Source organism: Pelodiscus sinensis, unplaced genomic scaffold, assembly GCF_049634645.1.
Source record: "Pelodiscus sinensis isolate JC-2024 unplaced genomic scaffold, ASM4963464v1 ctg35, whole genome shotgun sequence".
In the NCBI taxonomy this organism is placed as follows: Eukaryota; Metazoa; Chordata; order Testudines; family Trionychidae; genus Pelodiscus; species Pelodiscus sinensis.
Genome location: NW_027465908.1, coordinates 6,315,936 through 6,339,231, shown reverse-complemented (window position 1 = coordinate 6,339,231; position 23,296 = coordinate 6,315,936). Strand labels below are relative to the sequence as shown.

The window sequence follows — 23,296 nt, the reverse complement described above, 5'->3', positions numbered from 1 at the left end:
GACAGGGTCATACTTCAAACTGATTTGGACAAACTGGAGACATGGGCTGAAGTAAACAGGATGAAGTTTAATGAGGAGAAATGCAAAGCGCTCCACTTAGAAAGGAACCACCCATTTCACACATGCTGAATGGCTAGGAAGGAGTCCTGCAGGAAGGGATCTAGGGCGTCAGAGTGGACCACAAGCGAAACAGGAGTCAACAGTGTGACACTGTTGCAAGAAAAGCAAACATGATTCTGGGAGGCGTTAACAGGCATGTCGTGAGCAGGATTGGAGAAGTCATTCTTCTGCTCTACTGTGCACTGATTAATCCTCAGTTGGAGTCTCGCTGCTGATTAGGCCTCTGTTGGAGTTTTGTTGCAGTTCTGGGCACTGCATTTCAAGAGAGCGTGTTCTACTTCCAGGGGAAAAAAAGGAAACTGTGAACCGTAATTTGAATACCTTTCTTCCGGGGCAGGGTTTTGTTTTTGTTTTGTTTTTTGAAGAGGCATTTCTGGGGCCAAATGTCACAAAAAGCCCTCTTTCGGAAGCTCCCTTCTTCCTGATGGGAGGAGGAAGACTGGGCTTCCAAAAGAGTAGGTTTCCACTTCCAGCTGAGCAAACATGTTCCCTGGATGTAGCGGGGGCGGGGATGGGCAGGTGTGTGTGTGTGGGGGGGGCGTGTTTCTGGGATACAGCAGTATATACCAGGCCTGAGAGGGGACACGAGAGCAGTTTTCAAGTGCCTAAAATGGGGTTATAGGGAGGAGGAGATAAATTGCTCTCCTTGGCCTCCGAGGAGAGGACAAGAAGCAATGGGCTTAACTGCAGCAAGGGAGGTTTAGGCTGGACATGAGGAAAAACTTCCTGTGAGGGGGGTTACACTCGGGAGATATTTCAGAGCAGACACCTGTCAGGGATGCTCTAACGGTGCTTGGTCCTGCCGGAAGGGTAGGGGGCTGGACCCAAGGATCCCTGATGGCTGGTGCCCATTAGTGGTGGCTGGGCTGTGGCCGGTTGGAAGGCCTCTCTGTGTCCTAAGGGGGTGCTTGGGGGCAGGACATCAGCCTGACTGGGGTTGGGGGGGCAATGACACCACAAAGGCCTATGGAAGGGAGGGGCTAGGGAAGGGCTGAGCTCATGGAGATCCCCTGACAGCTGCACGGCAGGGCAGCCTCAGAGACACCCCCCAGCACTTTCTGGCTGTGTGGGAGCCCCCCAAAGAGGCGGGGCTGGAATCGCTCTGAGACCGACCCTGCTGGGGGTGACCTGGGCCAGCCCTTGGGACGTCCCCGGAGACCTCTCGCCCGCCCCCCTCTCCCAATCTCGCTGCTGATTGGCTGAGCCGGGGGCCACGGACAGGGAGGAGGTTTCCCGGGTGTGACCCCCCTGCCCTTCCTTTGCAGGCTCTGCACGGCCGGGGTCCAGGCCTCCAGCTGGCCCTGCAGGGGGACCGGCAGGCACAGCCCCACACAGGTGCCAGGAGAGCTGGTAGGTGAGCATGAGCAGGGGTGTGGGGGCAGTTTTCCCTTAGCACTGGGGTAGGGGGGCATGGGGACCCTGGGGCAGGGCCGGCAAGACAGGGCTGTGTTGGGCCTTTTCTCCATCCGGGACAGGTGAAGGGGATGGAAGTTGAAGTCAGGGCCTGGCTGGCTTTGGGATAGGGACCCTCAAATCCCATACACCTGGCGGGGGGGGGGAGGGGCTTGTTGGCACAGCCTGGGCACTGGTCTATTGACCCGGCTCTACCTCTCTCCCCCGCAGCACGTCAGCTCCTGCATCACGCCCACGGTGTCCTAGGGGAGAGCCAAGGCCCAGGGAACAACAGAGCCGGTTGTAACCTCCCCCCCCCCATTTCCTGCATGGGAGGCGAGTGACCTCTGAGCCGGCCCCGGACCCTGGGGTGGGCAGGAGGCTCCCGCAGGGCTGGCAGCGGTAGGGCTGCGGGCTGGCAGCAACCCCTGGGGAGGGCCAAATCCGAGCCGGGCCTGAGCAAGGTGGCCAGTGTCCGGTTTGGAACCGGACAGGCCAGAATCTGAGGTTTCTGTGTGGGAAAGAAATGGAGACAATAGAAATGAGACAATGGGAATGGGCGGGATTTCCCTGGGGAGACGGAATGTCGATTGTGATGTCATGTCAAGTGTGTCCAGTAGTTTTGTTGAGACCATCTGGCAACCCCAGGCCTGAGCCAGACTTAGGCCCAGTTCAGGGGAGACCCTGGGACGTTAGGGGCCCATGTTCCAGCCAGACTCCTGCCCCGACCTGGGTCCCTCCTTGTCCCCCTGGAGCATCTGGGGGTGCAAATCCCCCTGGAGGGCCTTGCCCACCGCTCTTTGCCCCAGGAGCTGGGGGTCTCGTTAGCTCCTCTCCCCAGTGGCTTCAGCAGAGGGATGTGGGGAGGGAGGCACCTGGCCCAGGGGGGTTGGGAGCTGGCAGCAGGACTGCCAGAAACCAGACTCTCCAGTAGAAAACTGGACACCTGCCATCCCTAGCTGGCAGCAGGACACTGATGGGGCCCGTCTCCTCCCTTCCATCCCAGCTCAGCACAGCCCCCACTAGGGAGCTTGGGGCCCAGCTGGGACTGTCCCTCAGGGGCCCAGCCGAGGACACCGGCCGGCCGGCCAGGGTGGGTCCTGACCCCTGTGCCCACTGCTGCTGCACCAGAGGTGAGGGACCCCGCTGGGCAACGGGCCCCCAAGCACTGACACCGACAGACGCCAGGCCGGGGGCCCTGCTGAAGTGTAGCCCCCTGATCCTGCCCCCCCCCCCCGGGAATGGGAGCCTGGTTGCTACACACCAGACCCTCTGGGACCAGCCCCACGGAGGGTGAGTCTGTCTCTCTCCCCTCCCCCACACTCCATGTAGGACCAGCCCCTCCCCAGGCCCCAAGGCACCTGCTCTTTGTGGGGCCAGGGATGCAGCCCGCTGGGAACCCAGCCCCAGCCAGGGCCCTAGGGCAGCTGGACGCTGCAGGGGGAGAGGGGCATCACCAGCTCCTGCACTGATAGCCCCGGAGGGGTCTGGCCCTGGGGGGCACTAGAGAGGTGCTACGCCCATCCCAGGGCCAGCTCCCCCTACCCCCTGGTTCCCAGGCACCGCGTCTGACAGGCCCTTGCTCTCTTGGGACAGGAGGAGCCCGGCCACAGGGACACGCCAGCTCCCCTGGGCTGACCCTGGCCCCAGGTGCCTGCAGCTCGGCAGGGGCTGCCCCAGGGCAGGTGACGACAGCTGGGGACGGAGCCGCCTGCGATATCAGCACCTCGCTTTCCCTGCTCACGCTGGGAGTGGAGCCGCAGCCGCGGCCAGGCACCGGGGAGAGGGAGGGGCTCCCCCCCCCCCACCGCTGGGGATAGAACCACCCACCCATCTCCTGTCTCTGGACAGGGACCTGCACAGCCTCGTGAGTCAAGGCCAGCTTACGGACTACAGCCGTTAGGCTGAACTGCCTGACTAAAGGGGCAAAACACTGGCCATTGGGCCACACTGCCCTTAGAAAAGGGGCAAGGTACTGACTGGCCATTGGGCCACACTGCCCAGAGGAAAGGGGCAAGGGGCTAACTCTGGCCATTGGGCCACACTGCCCAGAGGAAAGGGGCAAGGTACTGACACTGGCCATTGGGCCACACTGCCCTTAGAAAAGGGGCAAGGTACTGACTGGCCATTGGGCCACACTGCCCAGAGGAGAGGGGCAAGGGGCTAACTCCGGCCATTGGGCCATACTGCCCTTAGAAAAGGGGCAAGGTACTGACACTGGCCATTGGGCCACACTGCCCTTAGAAAAGGGGCAAGGTACTGACTGGCCATTGGGCCACACTGCCCAGAGGAGAGGGGCAAGGGGCTAACTCCAGCCATTGGGCCACACTGCCCTTAGGAAAGGGGCAAGGTATTGACTGGCCATTGGGCCACACTGCCCTTAGAAAAGGGGCAAGGTACTGACTGGCCATTGGGCCACACTGCCCAGAGGAGAGGGGCAAGGGGCTAACTCCGGCCATTGGGCCACACTGCCCAGAGGAGAGGGGCAAGGGGCTAACTCCGGCCATTGGGCCACACTGCCCAGAGGAGAGGGGCAAGGGGCTAACTCCGGCCATTGGGCCACACTGCCCAGAGGAGAGGGGCAAGGGGCTAACTCCAGCCATTGGGCCACACTGCCCTTAGGAAAGGGGCAAGGTACTGACACTGGCCATTGGGCCACACTGCCCTTAGAAAAGGGGCAAGGTACTGACTGGCCATTGGGCCACACTGCCCAGAGGAGAGGGGCAAGGGGCTAACTCCGGCCATTGGGCCACACTGCCCAGAGGAGAGGGGCAAGGGGCTAACTCCGGCCATTGGGCCACACTGCCCAGAGGAGAGGGGCAAGGGGCTAACTCCAGCCATTGGGCCACACTGCCCTTAGGAAAGGGGCAAGGTACTGACTGGCCATTGGGCCACACTGCCCTTAGAAAAGGGGCAAGGTACTGACACTGGCCATTGGGCCACACTGCCCTTAGAAAAGGGGCAAGGTACTGACTGGCCATCGGGCCACACTGCCCTTAGAAAAGGGGCAAGGTACTGACTGGCCATTGGGCCACACTGCCCTTAGAAAAGGGGCAAGGTACTGACTGGCCATTGGGCCACACTGCCCAGAGGAGAGGGGCAAGGGGCTAACTCCGGCCATTGGGCCACACTGCCCAGAGGAGAGGGACAAGGGGCTAACTCCAGCCATTGGGCCACACTGCCCTTAGAAAAGGGGCAAGGTACTGACTGGCCATCGGGCCACACTGCGGTTACGGACTCCACCCACTGGGCTGCCCTGCCCTATGCCGGGCTCTGCCAGAGGGAAGCTGGGAGCCTGCAGGCTTTGTGGCTAGAGAAGCTGTCGTCCCCTCGGCACCAGGCGCGAGTTGGACCCAGGGGCCGGATGGTGACGATTCCAGCCCAGGGACGGGGCGTGTCGTGGCACAGACTGAAGGCTGAAGAACTCACCCAGAGGCCAGGACCAGGTGAGGTCACACACGGAACCAGGGCAGCGGAGGAGGAAACCGATCGGCCAGGGGAGAGTGGCCAGACGGGGGCTGCACCTCGGGACCTGCTGAAGCCTGGATCAGATGAAGGGGCCTCCCCGTTGCGCCGCTTCTCCCAGAAGACGAGCTCGGTGCCCTTCAGCCAGGACGCCGGGCAGAGAAGCCACCGCGAACCCGGCGCCTCGCAGCCCTGCCCTGGGCATTGGAGGCCTGGCCAGGCCCTTCCCAGGGAGACTCCCATCCAGTGCAGATCCCTACGGTGGGGGTGGGGAACCTCAGGCGCAGGGGCCGGATGCAGCCCCGGCTGGCGGGTGTCCTGCCCCTGAAGGTCAAGGCTCCCCCCTGCATTGGGGGCCCACTCTGGGGAGGGGAGGGGGGCTGTTTCTCACTAGTGTGCAGCCCCCCATAGATTTCTCTGTGGGTCAGTAGCCCCGACCCAGCAAAGGTTCCCCACCCCTGCTCTGTGGGGGGGTAAAGGTCCCTGGGAACCTGACTAGGGCCCCACCCATTTCACAGCCAGGAGACGTGCAATGGGGGGGGGGAGGAGGGGGGGTGGCGAGGGGAGTCTGAGTTCCCCACGTGGCGAGGGGTCTGGGGCACCAGCTGCTCGCCTAACTCGGCCGGGATGGGACAGGAGTTGTCCTGCCCCGACACGGGCACTCGCGGAGGGGGCAGATCAGAGCCACCCTGAGGGGCATGGAGAAGTGAGGGTGGAACGGCTCTAGCTCTGCCCCACAGGCTGCTGGGAAGTGAAATTGGCACTCTTGGGACGCTCCCACCCCCACTGCACACTATCCTAGTTTGGGCCAGGACCCAGCCGGTCAGAGAGCCGGGAAATTTCCCAGGGAAGCCCCCGGGAGTGTGCCAGGGAGCAGCGTGGACACGGTCTGGCTGTGAAATGGGCGAGGTTGCAGGGGGACGCGATGGGGCCCTAGTTCCGGCGTATTCCCTGGAAGTTGTGGGAAAGGGTCTGCCAGAAACTCCTGGCCCTGTTGGTCTCCAGGGTCATTGGGGAATCCCCTAGTGCAGCCTTTCTCCAGCTGGGGCTCCCCACCCAAAAGGGGGTCCCAGGGCCAGGGGAGGGGGCTCGCGAGCAGGGTCACTGGCCGCCTGGGTTTTCCCAGCCATGACCTCGTCTTCAGGCCCCAAATCTTCCTCTGGGCAGATGTTTGGAAATATTAAAAACTGTCGGATTTCTCCCGGCTTTCCCAGCTGAGTGGCTGGAGAGCAGCGGCTACTGTCTGGCCATCCGGCTTGGGGGCAGCCCCATTGACAGCAGCAGCACAGGAGGAAGGGAGGCCAGGTCCGGTGTTGCCACCCTTCCTTCTGCACTGCTGCTGGCGGGGGGGCTGCCTTTCCATCTGGGTGGCTGCAGAGCAGCGGCCCCTGGCAGGTCACCCAGCTCAGAATTCAGCGCCAGCACCAGCTGCAGCGCAGAGGGAAGGGGGCATGATAAGGTCTTGCCTCCTCCCCTTCTGCACTGCTGCAGGGTGTGGGGCTGCCTTCTGACCCGGGTGGCTGGAGAGCAGTGGCTGCTGGCCAGGGGCCCAGCTTAGACGACGGCGTCCCTGCCAGCAGCAGCGCAGAAGCAGGGTGGCTCCGTGTTGTGTCACTCCTACTTCTGCACCACTGCTGGCGGGGGCCCTGTCCTCCGAGCTGGGCGCCCCAGGAGCAGCCACGACTCTCTGGTCACCCGCTCGGCCGTCAGTGCTGCCCCAAGAGCGGTGCAGCAGGAAGTGCAGGAGGGGCGGGATTGCAGCACTTCCTTCAGCACCGCGGCGGGTGTCAGCCCTGCCTCCCACACCGGGTGACCAGAGAGCGGGTGCCACTGGCCAGGGGCTACCTCAGAGGGCAGCGCCGATACCAGCAGCAGCACAAACTAGGGGTGTCAACGTGTGTAGCTGGCTACACGATTAACCGATACGTCTGGGCTTATTGGTTAATCCTGTCGCCTCCACACGCCCCTCCCCCGGCTGCCTCAGGAACAGAAGCAGCAAGAGGGGGGGAAGGTGGGAGCTGGTGTCTGCGGGGATCCAGCTTTTAAGCTGCCTCCCCATGAGCACCAGATCCCATGGAGCTGCCTGGCCCGCACCATGGGCTGCTGCCTCTCATAGAGATGCAGCAACACGGAGGGTGAGGGAGTCAGGCAGGAGCTGGTGCACACGGGAAGCAGCTTTTAAGACAGCTCCCCATGTGTATCAGCTCCTGTGGAACCACGTCTCACCCATCCCCCTCCACTGCTGCCTCCCTATCAGCGTGGGGGCAGGGCAGACATGAGATGAGATGTTCGGGGAACTATCTTCTAAGCCGGCTCTCCACACAGGCCAGCTCCATGGAGCCCCCTTTCCTCCCTCGCTGTCTCACATAGAGGCGAGGGGGATGGGGGGTTGCTCGAGGGGAGCTGACTTAAAATCTAGTTCTCCGTGAGCACCAGTTCTGCGGAGCTGCCTGCTCCTGCCTCTCACGCTCCAGAGGAGGCTGCTGCAGAGCAGCCTCTGTCCGGGGCTGGCAAAAGATCCCGTCGCACAGAGGCTGCTGTGTGGGATGCCGGTGCAGCCTCTGTCTGCTGTGTGGGATGCCGGTGCAGCCCCTCATTGCTGACTCAGGCACCAGGGACTATCGAATAATCGTGGAATTGCTACAGTTTGATGCAGTGACATGATTGTTCAGTGACTCCCGGTCTGACATCCCCAGCAAACAGGGAGGGGGGCCCTGGACGGTGCTCCCCTCGTCCTTCTCTGCCATCGCTGGCAACAGCGCCGCCACTCCCGCCGGGCAGCTGGACAGTCTGTGCCTCCCTGCCTTCCGTGCCGCTGCTGCTGGGTAAGGATGTTAAATAACGATTCATGGACAAGTTGAGGAGTCGATGGAATTTCCAGTGGCTACTCGACTAGTCGATGGGCACTTTCTGCACTTTGAACTGGACAAGGGCCCCAACAGGGCCTCCTGTGCACTTCAAAACGGGAACTCCGTGTGCAGCCCGGGGCCAGCAGGAAGTCCCACTGACTCGGCTTTACGAGGGTCCTTCCGCTTTGAAAGGCTCAGGATCCTGGAGGCTCTTGTGCATTTCTGAGTGGAAGCACCTGCATGGAGCCTGGAGTCAGCAGGGGACTCAGACCCCTGGCATCCCCGAGGTCCATGTGGCGCTGCTCCTTTGGAGAACCCCCTTTTCACACCTTTTCCCATGAGCAGGCAGCGCCAGCACCACCAGCAGCGCAGAAGGGAGGGCGGCCTGGTGTGGCGGTGCCTCCCTTCCCTCTGCACTGCTGCGGGTAGCGGCTCTGCCTACTAATGGGGAGGCTGGGGGCAGTTATAAGGGGTCAGGTGCCCAACCTGGATGGCAACTCCATCGCCAGCAGCAACGCAGGAGGGAGGGGAGCTGGTCTGGTATCGCCACCCTCCCTGCTGTGCCGCTGCTGGCCGTGCCTCTCACTTCTCAGCTTGGCAGCTAGAGAGCGCAGGCACCATGTGCACAAGGCCGCCTGCCCCCACCCAACGCACATAAGGTCTGCGGCTGCCACCCTCCCGTTCGTGCCACTGCTGGGGGCAGCCCTGCCTGCCACACTGAGGGTACGTCTAGACTACAGGCTTCTGTCCTCATCCCACGAGGAACAACGGGGCTGCCGACAAAGGGCTTTGATGTCGGCAGGGGAGCGTCCAGACTAGCGCGCTGAGCCGACAAACAGCTGATCAGCTGTTTGTCGGCTCAGCGTTGCAGCCATGTAAATTTAAATGAAGCCGTGGCTTCATTTCCCTTTGCCGATCTTTCTAATCTACATGCCTCCATCGACGGAGGCATGTAGTCTAGACACAGCCATACTGTCGAGAAAGCATCTGTCGACAAAGAGTGTCTAGACTACATCTAGTTCTGTCGACAAAGCAAGCCGCTTTGTTAACATGACAGTGTAGACGCAAAGGACAGTGTAGATGCAATAGCGCCTTCTGGTGACAGAACTCTCTCGACAAAAGGCGTTATTCCTCGTAGATGAGGTTTACAGCCCTCGACAAAACTGCTGAGTTCTGTCAACGTTGTTTCGACAGAATTCAGCGGCAGTGTAGATGAAGTCCACATTTGTCGACAAAACCCTGTAGTCTAAACACACCGGCTACGTCTACATTGGCACCCTTTTCCGGAAATGCTTAAAACGGAACAGTTTTCCATTATAAGTATTTCCGGAAAAAGAGGGTCTACATTGGCAGGATGCTTTTCCGGAAAAGCCCTTTTTCCGGAAAAGCGTCCGTGGCCAATGTAGATGCGCTTTTCCGGAAAAAAGCCCCGATCGTCATTTTTGCGATCAGGGCTTTTTTGAGGAAAAGACTACTGTGCTGTCTACTCTGGCCCTTTTCCGGAACAGTTTTTCCAGAAAAAGGACTTTTGCCCGAGCGGGAGCAGCATAGTTTTTCCGGAAAAACAATGACGATTTTACATTAGATCGTCATTGCTTTTCCGGAAAAGCAAGCGGCCAGTGTAGACAGCTCGCAGCTTATTCCGGAAAAGCGGCTGCTTTTCTGGAATAAGTGGCCCAGTGTAGACACAGACACCCTGAGTGGCCTGCGAGTGGCCCATGCTGGCAGGACTCCCAGCTGCAAAGTCAGCGCCAGCAGCAGCGCAGGAGGAAGGGAGGCCTGGTCTGGTATCTCAGCCCTTCCTTCTGTGCTGCTGCAGGCGGTGGCGCTGCCTTTGGTCCTGGGCGGGAGCAGAGCAGCGGCTGCTGTTGTGGGGCCCAGATCGGAGGGGGCCCCACTAGCAGCGAGTGAGGGGTGGTCACTGACGGGTCCCCCAGCTCAGAAGTCAACGCCGCCCCAGCAGCAGCGCAGAGGCAGGGTGGCCTGGCATGTTGTTGCCACCGTTCCTTCCGCACTGCTGCTGGCAGGGCTGCCTTCTCCGCTGGGGGACCACAGAGCAGGGGCCACAGGGGAGGTGCCCAGCTCGGAGGGCAGCTCCGCTCCCAGCAGCAGCGCAGAAGGAAGGGGGAGTGGCTGCCATTGCATCCTTCCCTCTTCCCCCTGCTGGGGGCATCGCTCCCTTCCAAGCTGGGTGGCCAGAGCGAGCGGGATCCCAGCTGTGGGGTCAGTGCCAGCAGCAGCAGCAGCACAGGAGAAGTGGAGGCAGCGATGCCGTTGCCACCCGTCCGTCTGCGCCGCTGCTGGCCAGGTTGGGGGCAGAGAGCAGCTGCCCCTCCAGCCGCCCAGCTGGGGAGGCCAGGAGAGATCAGGGACATTTCTTCTTATTTCCAAACTCCGCCGGGATGGGGACCTGGGGACTGAACACGAGGCCACGGCTGGGAAAGCCCAAACGTCCGGTGCCCCCGTGAGCGACCCTCCTGCCCTCGCCTTGCCGCCCCCTTCTGGGCAGGGACCCCCAGGGGGAGAAATGCTGCACTAGGGGATTCCTCTACGACCCCGAGGGCCCCCACGGCCAGGAGTTCCCGGCAGCCCCTTTCCCACCACTTCCACGGAGGAGGCGGCAGGTTCTCAGGGGAGGTTTCCCCAACTCAGAGATCTGCCTGGATGGAGAGTGGAGGAGCAAAGGGAGGGCCTGGCCAGGAACGCCCAGGGCCAGGGCAGGGCTCACACGGCAGCACCCATGGCAGGGAGTGGCCAGAGACTCCTGGCAACAGACGGGTGTGAAAAGAAACCTGCTGCTCAGCCAGGCCCAAAACTCTGTGTCTGCTGGCCACTGGGGCCAGCCCAGATGTATCCAGCCTCCCGCTGACTCTGGAGTCCCTGCTGCCTTCTCCTGCATTGCCGGGAAGAGGAGAAGTGATTCGTGGTGTCCGAGAGATGCTCCTTCAACGCCAAAATCTCCACCCACCTCAGGGGTAGCAACAGCAGGAGCCAAGTAAAAAAATTGTGAGACTGGTTTAAAATAAAGAGATTGAAGAGAAATCAACCAATAATGGATTGTATGAGCTTTGATTTCTGGGCCTTAAGCGCACGCGCGGGTGGGTCTCAGCCATTCCCTGCAAACCGAAGGACTTGAAACACTTTTCCCATGACAGCCGAGGGGGCGGCTACACCCCAGGGCCTGTGGGGCAGAGCGGTGCCAGCAGAGCCCCTCACTGGGATGCAGCCCACAGGCACAGCCCCCTCCCCATGCAAAGCCCTCCCAGACTCCTGGCTGGAGCAGTCATGCCTAGGAGTCAGAGCAGGGGCTGTGGGTCAGAGCTGGGGTCAGGAGTCCCAGAGCAGCCCAGAGGCCGGTCTCATGGGCTCAGACTTGAACGGCCAAAGGAACCATCATGAGCATCTGGTCTGACCCCCTGCACCTTGCAGGCCTCAAAACCTCCCCCACCCCTCCGGCCCCAGCCCCACTTGCCCTCCAGCCCCACTTGCCCTGGCTGTTACTGACGCCCTCACATCACGGCTCAGTGATGGCAAGGGATGGAGAATCCCCCATTGCACGACTTGGTCTCTGCAGAGGGGGGCAGCCGCATCCACCCAACCCCTACGGGCTCTGCACATCTGACCCCTTGACAAGCCCTTCCCCCCCCAACACGGGGTCAGTCGGAGCAGGCGTGTTCTGGCCGGAGCCCCCAGCCACACGGCGGGGAAAGAATTGTCTGAGCAGCTCAGCACCGGGGAGCCCACGTTTCCCTATGCGGAGCGCGGGGCAGCCGGTCCAATTCCTCCCACCCATGTCAGTCCAAGGGCCGCCGATGGGAGCTGGCAGCACAAACACTCCCATTCCCGCCCCGTCGCCTGAGCCCCCGTGTCCCTGGGCCCAAGCCCTGGGCCCTGCTGGCCGAGGAGCAGGGACTCCGACCACCACACGCTGAGCCCCCAGGAACAATCCCCGCCCTGGGCCCCTTCCTAGCAGCCCTGGCGTCTCTCCCCTCACACGGCCTGTGGGCACGGCCCGTCCGAGGGCCTCCCTGGCCACGGCTGCTGCTGGAGGCTCCTGCCCCCTCGGCGCCCCTGGGCCCGGAGCTCCCTGCGCATCCTCCTCCTCCTGCAGTCGGCCCGGCCTGAGCGGCTCCAGAGGCTTTTCTACTCCGCTCCCTCGGGGGGCAGGCCAGTCTGTCCCCACAAACAGCCCCTCTCTGCCAGCCTCTGCCCTATGTCCCTGACTATCTGTAAGTTTGTGCCCCGCAGACAGAGCCCCCCCTGCCAGACCCGGTGGTACAGGGTGTACAAGGCTCATGGCTAATTTGCCCTCCCCCCTGGCTTCTCTCCATGGTTGGTGAGAGGCTTCCCCTGCACCCTCCCACATCAGACCTGGCTCCCAGGGCCAGGCTGTGATGGGCGACGGGGTCACCGCTCCCTGCCGTGTCCTGTCCAGCCGCAGGCCGTGGGGGAGCCGCACCCGGCTGGAGTCCTTCCACCCTGAGCCGGAGCTGAGCCGGGGGGTCAGACGCTCCCTGCAGCCCCCAGGAGAACATGGACAGTAAGTGGAGTCGGGGGCCATGGTCGTGGGGAGCTGCCGCACTTAGGGGGGCTGGGGAATTCCCGGTACCTCGACCCCCAGCGAAATCTCCCCCGACATTCCCAAGAGGAGCGGGCAGGGAGAAATCTCTGCTGTCCTGATCACGGGCATGGAAACCTCAGCCCTGCCCCCACCCCACACACACAGCAGGAACCCAGAAATCATCTCTCCCTCCCCTCTCAATGTTCAGTCCCTTCTCCCCCCCAGCCTCAGTTCCTGTCTCCCCTCCTCTGCCAGGCTGTTCGCTGCCTCTTCTTGTCTTTGCAAAATATCCTGTGAGGCAGAGACTTTTGTGGGTTTTCCTGCATCCAGCCACAGTTTGGGGGCCTCTGGATGCCCCTGTCCCTGCTCCTCCCGATGCAGGATGATTTAGCCCATCCTAAGATGTTACAGTGTCGGCCTGTTTACCCCCCTGCACCCCTGAGAACTTTCTAGATCCCCCCTCCCTCCAGGGAACGTGGTTCCCAGCCTTGGGCTCTCAGTGCGGATTCTTACCATGTCTACCGGTGATGCCTGCAGGGAAGTTGCGACGTCGCGGGGTCTGTGTTCACTCTGTTTGCCTGGTGGTGCTGTATGTGAGTCTACTGTCCTGTGCTGTTCTGTAATAACTCTGTGTGTGTGCCTCAGTTTCCCTGGGCACTGCAACACGGCTTGGCTGAGGAAGGGGAAGGCTGGACATGACTCATTGTGGAGGTGAATGTGTCTCTCCTGTCCTGAGTCTCGTGTCCTGAGGACCAGGGGGCCGCAGACAAGACCTTCGACCAGGAAGGGGAACAAAGGGGCGGACGGGGCTGACTCCAGGATGGTGACGAGGGTCTGGGGGGAAGGGTCAGTCTTAGTTGGGTTAGGATGAGGGAGGGGGATTGAGCAGGAAGGGGGGAGCCGGGCCCAGAGCCCTTTTCCCAGAGAGGAATGTTGCTGCCTGCTCCTGGTCCCTGTGTTAACAAAGATCCTGCGCTGCGCTGTGTCCTGTGAACCGATAAACCTTCAGTTTGACTTGCCAGTGAGAGTCGTGTCTGGCTGCGGATGGGGGTGCAGGCCGGTGACTCCCCCACAGCCCGTGACAGAAGCAAAGAGCCAGGATGGGAGAGATGGGGCCTCCTGTCTCCTTTCCCCAGCCAGAGTTAACAGGGCTCCCCCCCTCCCCTTTGAGCTTCTGCGGAGGTAAGTGAAGGTGCCCGGCTGCAGGGTTTGTGCTGGGGCTTGAGGCTTAAACCTGAGCTGTCTGCTCAGTGGCAGCCCCCGCAGGCCCTTCCATAGCCCGGCCAGCAGAGCGAGGGCTGTAGCGGGTGCTCAGCTAGTGACTGTCGGTGGCTGGCTGGACTCTGGCTCCCAGGGGAGCGTCTCCTCCCTCCCCTAGCTGGGCAGAGCGAGAGGAGAGAGGACGGGCTCGGGGGCTCCCAGCCCGAACCCAGCTGCAGCCAATACACCTGGACCTGTGGGTGCCTGGACATGCCACTTCCCTCACCCCCTGGAGCCAATCCTGCTGTAGCTGGGATCTTCCATGGCCCGGTCACCACTTCCCAGCCCGAGCCCCCAGGCCCAGACCTACCTGGGGCCCAGCAGCAGGGGAACCCCCAGACACTGACCCAGCTCTTGTGGCTGCCGACTCTACCTGGGAGCGGGGCCCAAAGGGGACACCTGTTGCATAAATTGCTAGTTTCGTCCCCTGGGGGCTAGTTCAATTTGCTTCAAGAAGAGAGTCACACTTTCAGGCTGGGTCCAACTCTATTTTATTGTTTGCAAACAAGTTCGGCCGAGGAGCTCTGTGCTCAAAGCAAGGTCGAACTTGAGCATCGCCTGAGCTGAAACTTTTATAGATTTCACATTCCTTCTGGTCAGCATGTCGCAACGTGATTGGTCACTGCAAGTTTACTCAGTTCCCTGGCAGAAAGTTTAGCAGCTTCTAAGACGTGCGCAATCAGCTAAATGATACGTGCCGTTTCGAGCTTAAGCAATGGAGGGGAAGAAGCACACTTAGTTTTTACTACACCCTGGCCCGTGTGCCCCCTCCAGCCGGCCACAACCCCTCCCGTGTGCTTCCCTGCCCGTGGCCCCCCCTCCCGCGGCCAGCCACCCCCGCCTGTGTTCTCTCCCCTGCAACGCCCCTGCCTGTGAACCCCCCCTTGCCTGGCTTTCCCCCCCCACCTGTGTGCCCCCGCCCCCAACCTCCACCCTCTCTTCTCCTCTCCCGGGCCTATTTCCTGGGCCTATTTTGATTGCCAGTCTGCCCCTGGCCACTAATCCCCACCCAGGGACAGATGGTGCCTGAGGGGAAGACAGTCTCAGATCCGGGGCAGTAAATCTCTTCGCTCTGTCACTGGCCGGTGGGATGAACCTCAGGAGCGAAAGCCGAGACCTCAGGGCTGCTCCCCACTCAGAGCCGGGCACCCCTGGAGGCAGGAGAGTCCCTGAGTCACTGCCCAGCTGGGGCAGATTCTGTCCCTGATGCCATCGACCCCCCCCAAGGCTGAGCTCTGCTCCTCATGCTCTGATTCTCCCCCCCCCCCCCCAGCCAACGTGACTCTGGATCCAGATATGGCGCATCCCCGGCTCGTCCCGTTTGAGGATGGGAAACGTGTGAGATGGGTAGACACATGGCAGCCAGTGGCTAACACCCCGGCAAGATTTGACACTTGGTCCTGTGGGCCGAGAGGGCTTCACCTTGGGGAGTCATTACTGGGAGGTGGAGGTGGGGGATGGCCAATGGGCTGTGGGGGTGTCCAGAGAGTCTGCGAGCAGGAAGGGATGGATCAGCCTGAGCCCCCAGAGGGAGGTCTGGGCTGTGCAGTGGTGGCAGGATCAATTCCAGGCTCTCACTGACCCTCACACCCCTGTCAGCCGACGGTCAGGGCAGTGTGTGCGTGTGTGTTACACCCAAGTCTTCAACTGCTGAGACATAAAGTCTCGTTGCAGCAGGCAGCCTAGGAGGCTGGAGGGCGCCCCAAAAAAAATAGTTTAACGTCCGTGACTTTACTGCTAGGACCGAGGTCCCGTCGCAGAGGGTAGCCAAACAGGCTAACAGACGCCCCAGTGTGTACAGGAAGAGCTTATTACACTTCAGATTTTAGCTGCTAGAATTCATAATTCCTTCGCAGCGGGCAGCCCAGGAAAGGCTGAGAAGTGCCCCAGTGAACCCTGTCACCTGGGAGTGACACAGATCCAAACGCTCAAGCTCTTCCTATAACTGTCCCTTTATGACCGGCTGAAGTTCTTTTGTTTGTGTTCGGTTCGGGTACAGCAGCACGGGTTCAAGTCAGAAGCTTGACACTCACTGGCTTATTTATAGGAGAAAGAAAGAGAAAAGAAATAAAGAAACTTGGTTCAGTGTATATATATATATATTTTATAAGTGAATGAGGGCACCCTACTTGTTCCCAAAGTTTATAGCTAAATCACCTTACCAAAGGTGATTTACAATAGAAATGAAGCAGTTTGACTTTAAGAAAACTATAATAAAGTAACTAACTTACAACAGAGAGACAATTAGAGTGTACACATAAAGAAAACACATTGCAGGTACAATTCTCACCCCTGCGTTCCAGACTTGGCGTGGCCAGCGTCTTTCTCTCAATCCCTCGGGAAGAAGTAGGGCGAGGTTGGGCGTCCCACGGACCTCGGGAGACAATCAATACCTGCCAGCAGGTGTAGGTGATTGGAGCTCAAATTGGGCAGGCAACTCAACCCTCTTTATACCCCTTGGGTCACATGGGCTTCTTCCTGGTCTCAAGTGGCCAATTAGGAAAAATGGCTTTGAATGCCAAGTTTCCCACGAAGGGTGCAAAGCATAATTCACACCTGGGAAGATGCAGACAATGGGCACCTCTGGTATGTGATGGGCGAAGATTCCTCTCCCGAGACAGTGCAGGCGTGTCAATTACTGATACTAGCCATCACGGCGACGGGAGGCCTCCCAGTCGTCAGCTAGCCCATTTACTGTCTGGTTTCTGTTTATGGTAGAGTCAGGGACAGGCACCACACCTGCGTTCCCAGGGCATTAAAGGCTGACTGCCTTTCTCTTGCTCTCTGGGGGAGGAGAAAAACAAGATGGGGTTCGTGGAAAAACAAGATGGGGTTTGTGTCTGGCTACATTCCACCCCCTTGACACGCCTCACTATGTCTCAGAACGCAAGATGGCGGTGATGCCAGCACCTTTTGCCCTTCTTGGAGGAAGCTAAAATCGCCCTATCGGCAGGGTCTGATCAGATAATTTTGGATCAAGGGATTGATTAGGATCGCTTCCCAACGCCATATACTGGACCTGTACAGAGGAGGTAGCAGTGTACACCAAATGCTTAACAATACATAGAAGCATGCAGCAAGCAATTACAACAAGTAAAACGGTTAATATAGTATTTACAATAGAGTGAAGGAATGGAGTTAATGAAAATCCTAGGTGTTGGGCTAGCCAATCTAGCCATGAGGCTTTTCCATCCTCAGTTACAGCATGTAGTACCTTAACAGCGCCCTTTATAGCAAGTACATCTTGTTCAATTTGTCCTGATTTATTTACATAGAAGCAGCAAGATTGGTTGATTACCGCACATACTCCCCCCTGTTGGGCCAAAACTGCGTCCAAGGCTATTCTGTTCTGCAGGGCAAAACGGGCTACTGATTGAATTTGCTCGTTAAGCAAGCCCAGAGCATCTGCAGTGTGGTTGAGTGCCTGTTCTATTTGCCCAGATACATTTACTATTGCCTTCTCTAGCTCAGCTACTCCAAGCCAGGGCAGGAGCGTACAGACGAACTGGTGGAAGCCTGTGGGACGTATTATAAGGGGATTAGTGGAAGACCTTCGTGGTGACCGGTGTAAGAAGCTCCCAAGATTAGTAATACCAGGAGCCATAATGTGAGGGTGTACAGTGAGTCCCCCAGGGGCAGCGTGCCCCATTGAGCAGCGCCCCATCCAATTCAGTGGCAGATACTTGTACGCTTTCTGCCTGCAAATGAAAAAGAGTCCTGGCTCCTCCTTCAGAATGGGGGAGTAGGGTCCCTTATACCACCCTGTTCCAGTGGGTCCTTTCTTTGGGGTATGGTGGGTAGCACAGTAACTATCATTAGCAGCTGTGCAATGCAAGGCAAGCAGCAAGTCCTGTAGGACCTGGTCCGCTGCAAAAAGCTCTGTCCTAGGGCACTGATTTGGGAGTAGGGTATTACTGGTTACCAGTGTGGGGTTGTATATTTGACCGGTGTTAGGAATTATGAATAATGACTGATTGTACCAGGCTTTCCCCTCCAGGTATTGGCTGAAGTTTAGGGGAATAATGGTGACATTGCTAGATAGTGGTGTGCCAACGTGGGAGATATTATATCCCCTGCACCTTAAGGGTTTTTGGTGGGTTGCACTGGGATAGACATCCCAGACCTTTAATTTCTTATTAAAACTTACAATGTGGGTGCACTGCTGATTCCCTAACCACCCGAGGTGAGGTCCTGTACCATTTTTGTTCTCAAAGCAGATGGGGTATACTTCCCTAGAGGTTCCTGTTATATACTCCAGAGGTTGACCCCATAGTGTAGGTTGCCATTGTCCATGCCACCCCCAAGTTCCCTTCCCAGAGTCATTTAAAAGTTTGTAGTCGCTGGAGCTGCTGTCATCAAACCAGGCTGGTCCCCACTTGAAAACGTTGCTCTTGTTCCACCAGTCATTTAAGTTTAAAGGGACAAATTCAACTCCCAGTCCTGTGGGGGAACCTAGCAGGGTGCATATCCAGCAGTTTGTAGCATCGGCTGCAGAGGCAATAGTCTGGATAGCATTCCTGAGAGGGTGCTCTGGTACAGCGGAGATCGCAGTGATTAGGAGAAACAGCACAGCTCGATCCGGAGTCATGCTGCGTCTTGAATTGGGTTTACGCTGATAAGTGAAAAGCCCTCGAGGCAATGAGGTATTGTTCTCTTGTTAACTCCTTCCCCCTGCAACAAAACAAAAAGTCAGCCGGTCTTGGATACAATCCAAGCCTCAGAAATGGTTAGTGGCAGTTTGTTGGGGTTTGCAATAATCCAAACGCCCTTGTCTTTATAAGACTGAAGTACACAGGTATGTGTGCCCAGGCTGGGGTGTTTGACCACAACAGTATCCCCAGGGGCATATTTGGAGTCCGTTAGTGGTGCCCCTGGAGCCAGAGAGGCTTTCCTTGTAGGGAAAAATCCTTTGCTAATTGGGCTACCCGTAGGGGTTTGCCGATTGTTTAGCCGTTGAACCACGGCATCCAGTCTGCCTCCCCAGGTTCCCTCCGTAGGCTTAAGGTGGTATTTTAGCAGTCCATTCCATCTCTCAATTATGCCATTGGACTGAGGTCGGTATGGGAGGTGAAAGGTCCATTGGACTCCATTCTGGAGAGCCCACTCCTGGACAGGCTTGTTTTTAAAATGTGAGCCATTGTCAGATTGAATTTCCTGAGGTGTTGGGACAAGTGCAATTAAGCGATTCAGTCCCATAATTGTGGACAGTCCTGTTGCTAAACGAGTAGGGTAAGCGAACCCTATACCTGAGATAACTTCCACTCCTGTGAGAATGTATTTCCATCCTTGCCTGGTGGTGGACAATGGACCCACATAATCGACCTGCCAGGTCCCCCATAGCGTTTTCCCATCCCTTAGTTTGGCAAACCGTTGTCCTTCCGTGATATGCCTCCTGGTCTCAGCACATGTAGTGCAGGCTTGCACTAAATCCCTAGGGTATGTCTACACTACCCTCCTAGTTCGAACTAGGAGGGTAATGTATGCATACCGCACTTGCTAATGAAGCCCGGGATTTGAATTTCCCGGGCTTCATTAGCATAAGCGGGGAGCCGCCATTTTTAAATCCCCGCTGCTTCGAACCCCGTGTAGCGCGGCTACACGGGGCTCGAACTAGGTAGTTCGGACTAGGGTGCCTATTCCGAACTACCGGTACACCCCGTTTCACGAGGAGTACCGGTAGTTCGGAATAGGACCCTAGTCCGAACTACCTAGTTCGAGCCCCGTGTAGCCGCGCTACACGGGGTTCGAAGCAGCGGGGATTTAAAAATGGCGGCTCCCCGCTTATGCTAATGAAGCCCGGGAAATTCAAATCCCGGGCTTCATTAGCAAGTGCGGTATGCATACATTACCCCGCTAGTTCGAACTAGCGGGGTAGTGTAGACATACCCCCAGCCTGTTGGTGGGTGATGGGCCACCCCCTGATATGTGCCTGCTTCACCAGCTCCTCACTCCCCGTGTGTCCCAGATTTTCATGCAGCCAGATGTATAAGCGTTCCCAGTCCACCTGGGTAACAGAGATCTGTGCTGCTTCATCAGCTAGGTTATTCAATTGTGCAGTCGGGGTGTTATTCTTTTGGTGTGCTGACACATGTCCAATACTTAGGGGTTGCTGGGTGGCATGGTGGTATATCCACTTCCAGTACCCTAATCCCCATATGGATTTCCCTCCTATTTCCCAGTGGTTATTTTTCCAGTTAGTTATCCACTGGGTGGCTCCTGCCCATACAGCATAGGAGTCTGTATAGATAGTACTGGCACCTGCTTCACAAGCCAGCTTTATTGTTGCTAGTTCTGCAAGCTGAGCTGATCCGTCCACATCGGTGGTTAAGGGTGTGGTGGAATTGTCTGCTGGGACAGCTGCAGCCTTTCCTTTCCATCTCCCTTTAATCAATTTAGCACTACCGTCTGTGAACCACACTCCCTCAGGGTGAGATGGGTCAAATGCAGCGGCATTTTGAATGGGAGAGGGCTGCGGGGGCAGGTGATATTCATTGGGCAATCCTACCCTCCACAGAGACTCCTTAATCATAGTGGGGTTCTGTGCGGAGTTTGCACCATCCACCCTGTAGTGTATGTACAGTGCCCATTTCTGGGTGGTCATTTTCTGTGCTACTCCTGGCGGCAGCTCCTTTCCTTCCAATATGGGCTTAATAATTGGAAGAGGAGTGTGTATGGTTATAGCGTGATTTTGTGTTAGCTCCTCAGTCTCCCTTAGAGCAGTATAGGCTGCCAGGAGCACTTTCTCATAGGGAGTATAATTGGCTTGCGATCCCTGCCATGACTTTGAGCCGAATTGTATGGGGCGTCGGCGTGCAGTTTCACTCTCTTGCCATAGGGCATAAGACATTCCTGTAGCTCCTATAGTGAGATACACGTGACATGGAGCATCGGGATGGATTGGACCCAGAGCTTGGTATGTGTGTATTTCGTTTATTAGCTGCCGCAGCGCTTCCTCATGTACAGGGGTCCATTCCCAAACAGCACTTTTCTTTAGCAGGTTATACAATGGTCGGGCAATTACAGCAAAACCGGGCACATGTTTTCGCCAAAACCCTAAAACTCCCAGAGTTTGCCTTAGTTGGGACTTGTCCCCAGGTGAAGGTGCCTGGCTCAGTTCCTGTACAGTGTCATCAGGCACAGACCTCCGCCCTCCCATCCAGACAGCACCCAGGAACTTCACCTCATGAGAGGGACCCTGGCACTTATCTGGGGGTAAAGCTAACCCAAGATTTTCTAAGGCAGTCTTTACTAAGTCCACAGCTTGCTGCACTTCTTCAGTAGTGTCCCCTCCTATTAGGATATCATCTATATATTGCAGCATTTGGATACTAGGTGGCCTGGTTAAACCATCTAGGACCTTTGACAGTGCCCCATGGCAAATAGTGGAGGAATGTTTGAACCCTTGGGGCATACGGGTGAATGTGTATTGGACACCCTTCCATGTAAAAGCAAATCTGTTCTGGTCTGCAGGCTGTAAAGGGACCATGAAAAACACGTCCTTTATATCTAGCACAGCTAGCCATTGCTTGTTCCAAGTCTGTATGGTATTTACAATGCTTGCTATGTTGGGGACTGCTGCTGTTAGGGGTCCTGTGTTACTGTTTAATTTTCTGTAATCAATTGTGAGCCTCCATTTACCATTAGGTTTCTTTACTGGCCATACGGGGGAGTTGTAAGGGGAGTGAGTGCGAATTAAGACTCCCCTTGTTTCCAGATCTTTAATTAGCTCAGTGACAGGCACTACAGCTTCAGCTGGGACATTGTATTGTTTTACATGAGTCACAGCTGATGGTGGGAGAGCAGGAGCTTGGGCTAGTAACCTGACACTATAGAGAGGAACTTTCCCCTCCTCCAGGATTGTTGTGCTGGGTTTGCAGCCAGCTCCGAATGCCCACCTTTCCCCACCAATGATTCCTTCCTTGCCCTTTAGGATGTCCATGCCCAGTATATTGGCATTCCCAAGTATTAACTCATGTTTCCTGGGCTGCTGGTAGGGGTTTAAAGGGATATCCAGCTTTACTTTGACCAGCGGGTAAGACACAATAGTGCCGTTTACTCCTGTAACCAAAACCTGCTTTCGGCCAGAAGGTGGAGGTCCGAGAAAGTTTTCTCTTTTAATCATGGATAATTGGGCTCCAGTATCTACCAGGAAAGAGACAACAGTCTTATCATTAACTGTTACTAAAATCCGGGGGTCGTTGTTAGGATTTTCTCTCTCTGCCTGCTCAAGTTTACTTATACAGAGAGGCTGTGTCCAGACTCCATGCCTCCGTCGACGGAGGCATGTAGATTAGCCAGATCGGAAGAGGGAAATGAAGCCGCGATTAAAATAATCGCGGCTTCATTTAAATTTAAATGGCTGCCCCGATCTGCCGATCAGCTGTTTGTCGGCAGATCGGGAGAGTCTGGACGCGATGCCCCGACAAAGAAGCCTTTCTTCATCGACACAGGTAAACCTGGTTTCACGAGGCTTACCTGTGTCGATGAAGAAAGGCTTCTTTGTCGGGGCATCGCGTCCAGACTCTCCCGATCTGCCGACAAACAGCTGATCGGCAGATCGGGGCAGCCATTTAAATTTAAATGAAGCCGCGATTATTTTAATCGCGGCTTCATTTCCCTCTTCCGAGCTGGCTAATCTACATGCCTCCGTCGACGGAGGCATGGAGTCTGGACACAGCCAGAGAGATTGGACCCCCACTTGTTAGTTTCCCTGGTCAATTTCAACAAGCGGCAGAAGCTCATGTAATTGCTGCCTTAGCTGCGCATGAGGAGGGTCGGAGCTGGAGCGGGGAGCACTAGGAGTTACTGCTGCTTTCTCCTGCTCAACCCCCTTTGAGGCAGCCGGAAGCTTTAGCTTATCGGTTGCCAGCCCATGTAATAGATCTCGGGTGAACCCTAGATCCAAGCACTGTTTCCACAATTTAGTCCTAAATTCCCTCTCCTGTGGTGTTACTTCGCGTCTAGGCCTAAAGCCTTCCTGCTTGCTTCTATAATCTCCTTTTAAATTCCGCACCTTAACTTTAACCTGCGGTGCCTCAGTTTCCCCAAATTCTCAGAGATCCCGCAGCATAAAATCAAATAAGTCCTGATAGGTCATGCGGTGGTCCTGAGCATGATTTCTTGTGGCTAGTGCTATAGCCTTATAGGATCCGGGAGCCCCTTTTAGCACTGGTCTTAAATCTCCTGTCACTACCTGTTGTTCCCATGGGCTCTCTTCCTGCCTCCCATTTTGGGGACCCCCTTGACGGAGCATAGCTATTATAGCAACAGTTTGTAGGGCTCCTTTAAGTTCATCCCCATTAATCCATGGGACGCTAGTGGGTTTACCTCTGTCAGCGTGGTGAATTCCCCGAGCCCATCTACAGGCAAAGGTCCAGATAGACTTTGGACCTTCCTGATTCCTGGGACTAAGGAATACTCCTGCACCCAGATTTACCCTGCCACACTCCCGGGAGGACAGTTGGGTATGGCCAGCTCCTGTGTCCCATATCCTAACTAGCCACTCTATCACCCCTTCCCCAGGTCTCTTGGCAAATTCGTCCTGGATCTTTCTCAACTCTGCAGGTTCATAACTGCGAGTAGTAATTCGGGTGGGTCGGGGTTCTGTCCTTTTGCTAGTGGAGGGGTTATCTTCATCAACCTCACTCAT

General features: G+C 57.3%; 1 protein-coding gene across 1 annotated transcript; it reads right to left on the bottom strand.

Moving 5' to 3' along the window:
* Positions 1 to 15,763: 15,763 nt before the first annotated feature.
* On the bottom strand, positions 15,764 to 19,056 carry LOC142824485 (endogenous retroviral envelope protein HEMO-like). Its single transcript, XM_075916498.1, has one exon. It carries the CDS (start codon positions 18,233 to 18,235, stop codon positions 16,580 to 16,582), a length of 1,656 nt encoding a protein of 551 aa, XP_075772613.1. The 5' UTR covers positions 18,236 to 19,056; the 3' UTR covers positions 15,764 to 16,579.
* Between the last annotated feature and the right edge of the window lie 4,240 nt (positions 19,057 to 23,296).

What these genes read in the sequence shown, in the direction of transcription:
- LOC142824485 (XM_075916498.1), bottom strand. Translation starts at nt 18,235, where the DNA reads ATGACTCCGGATCGAGCTGTGCTGTTTCTCCTAATCACTGCGATCTCC.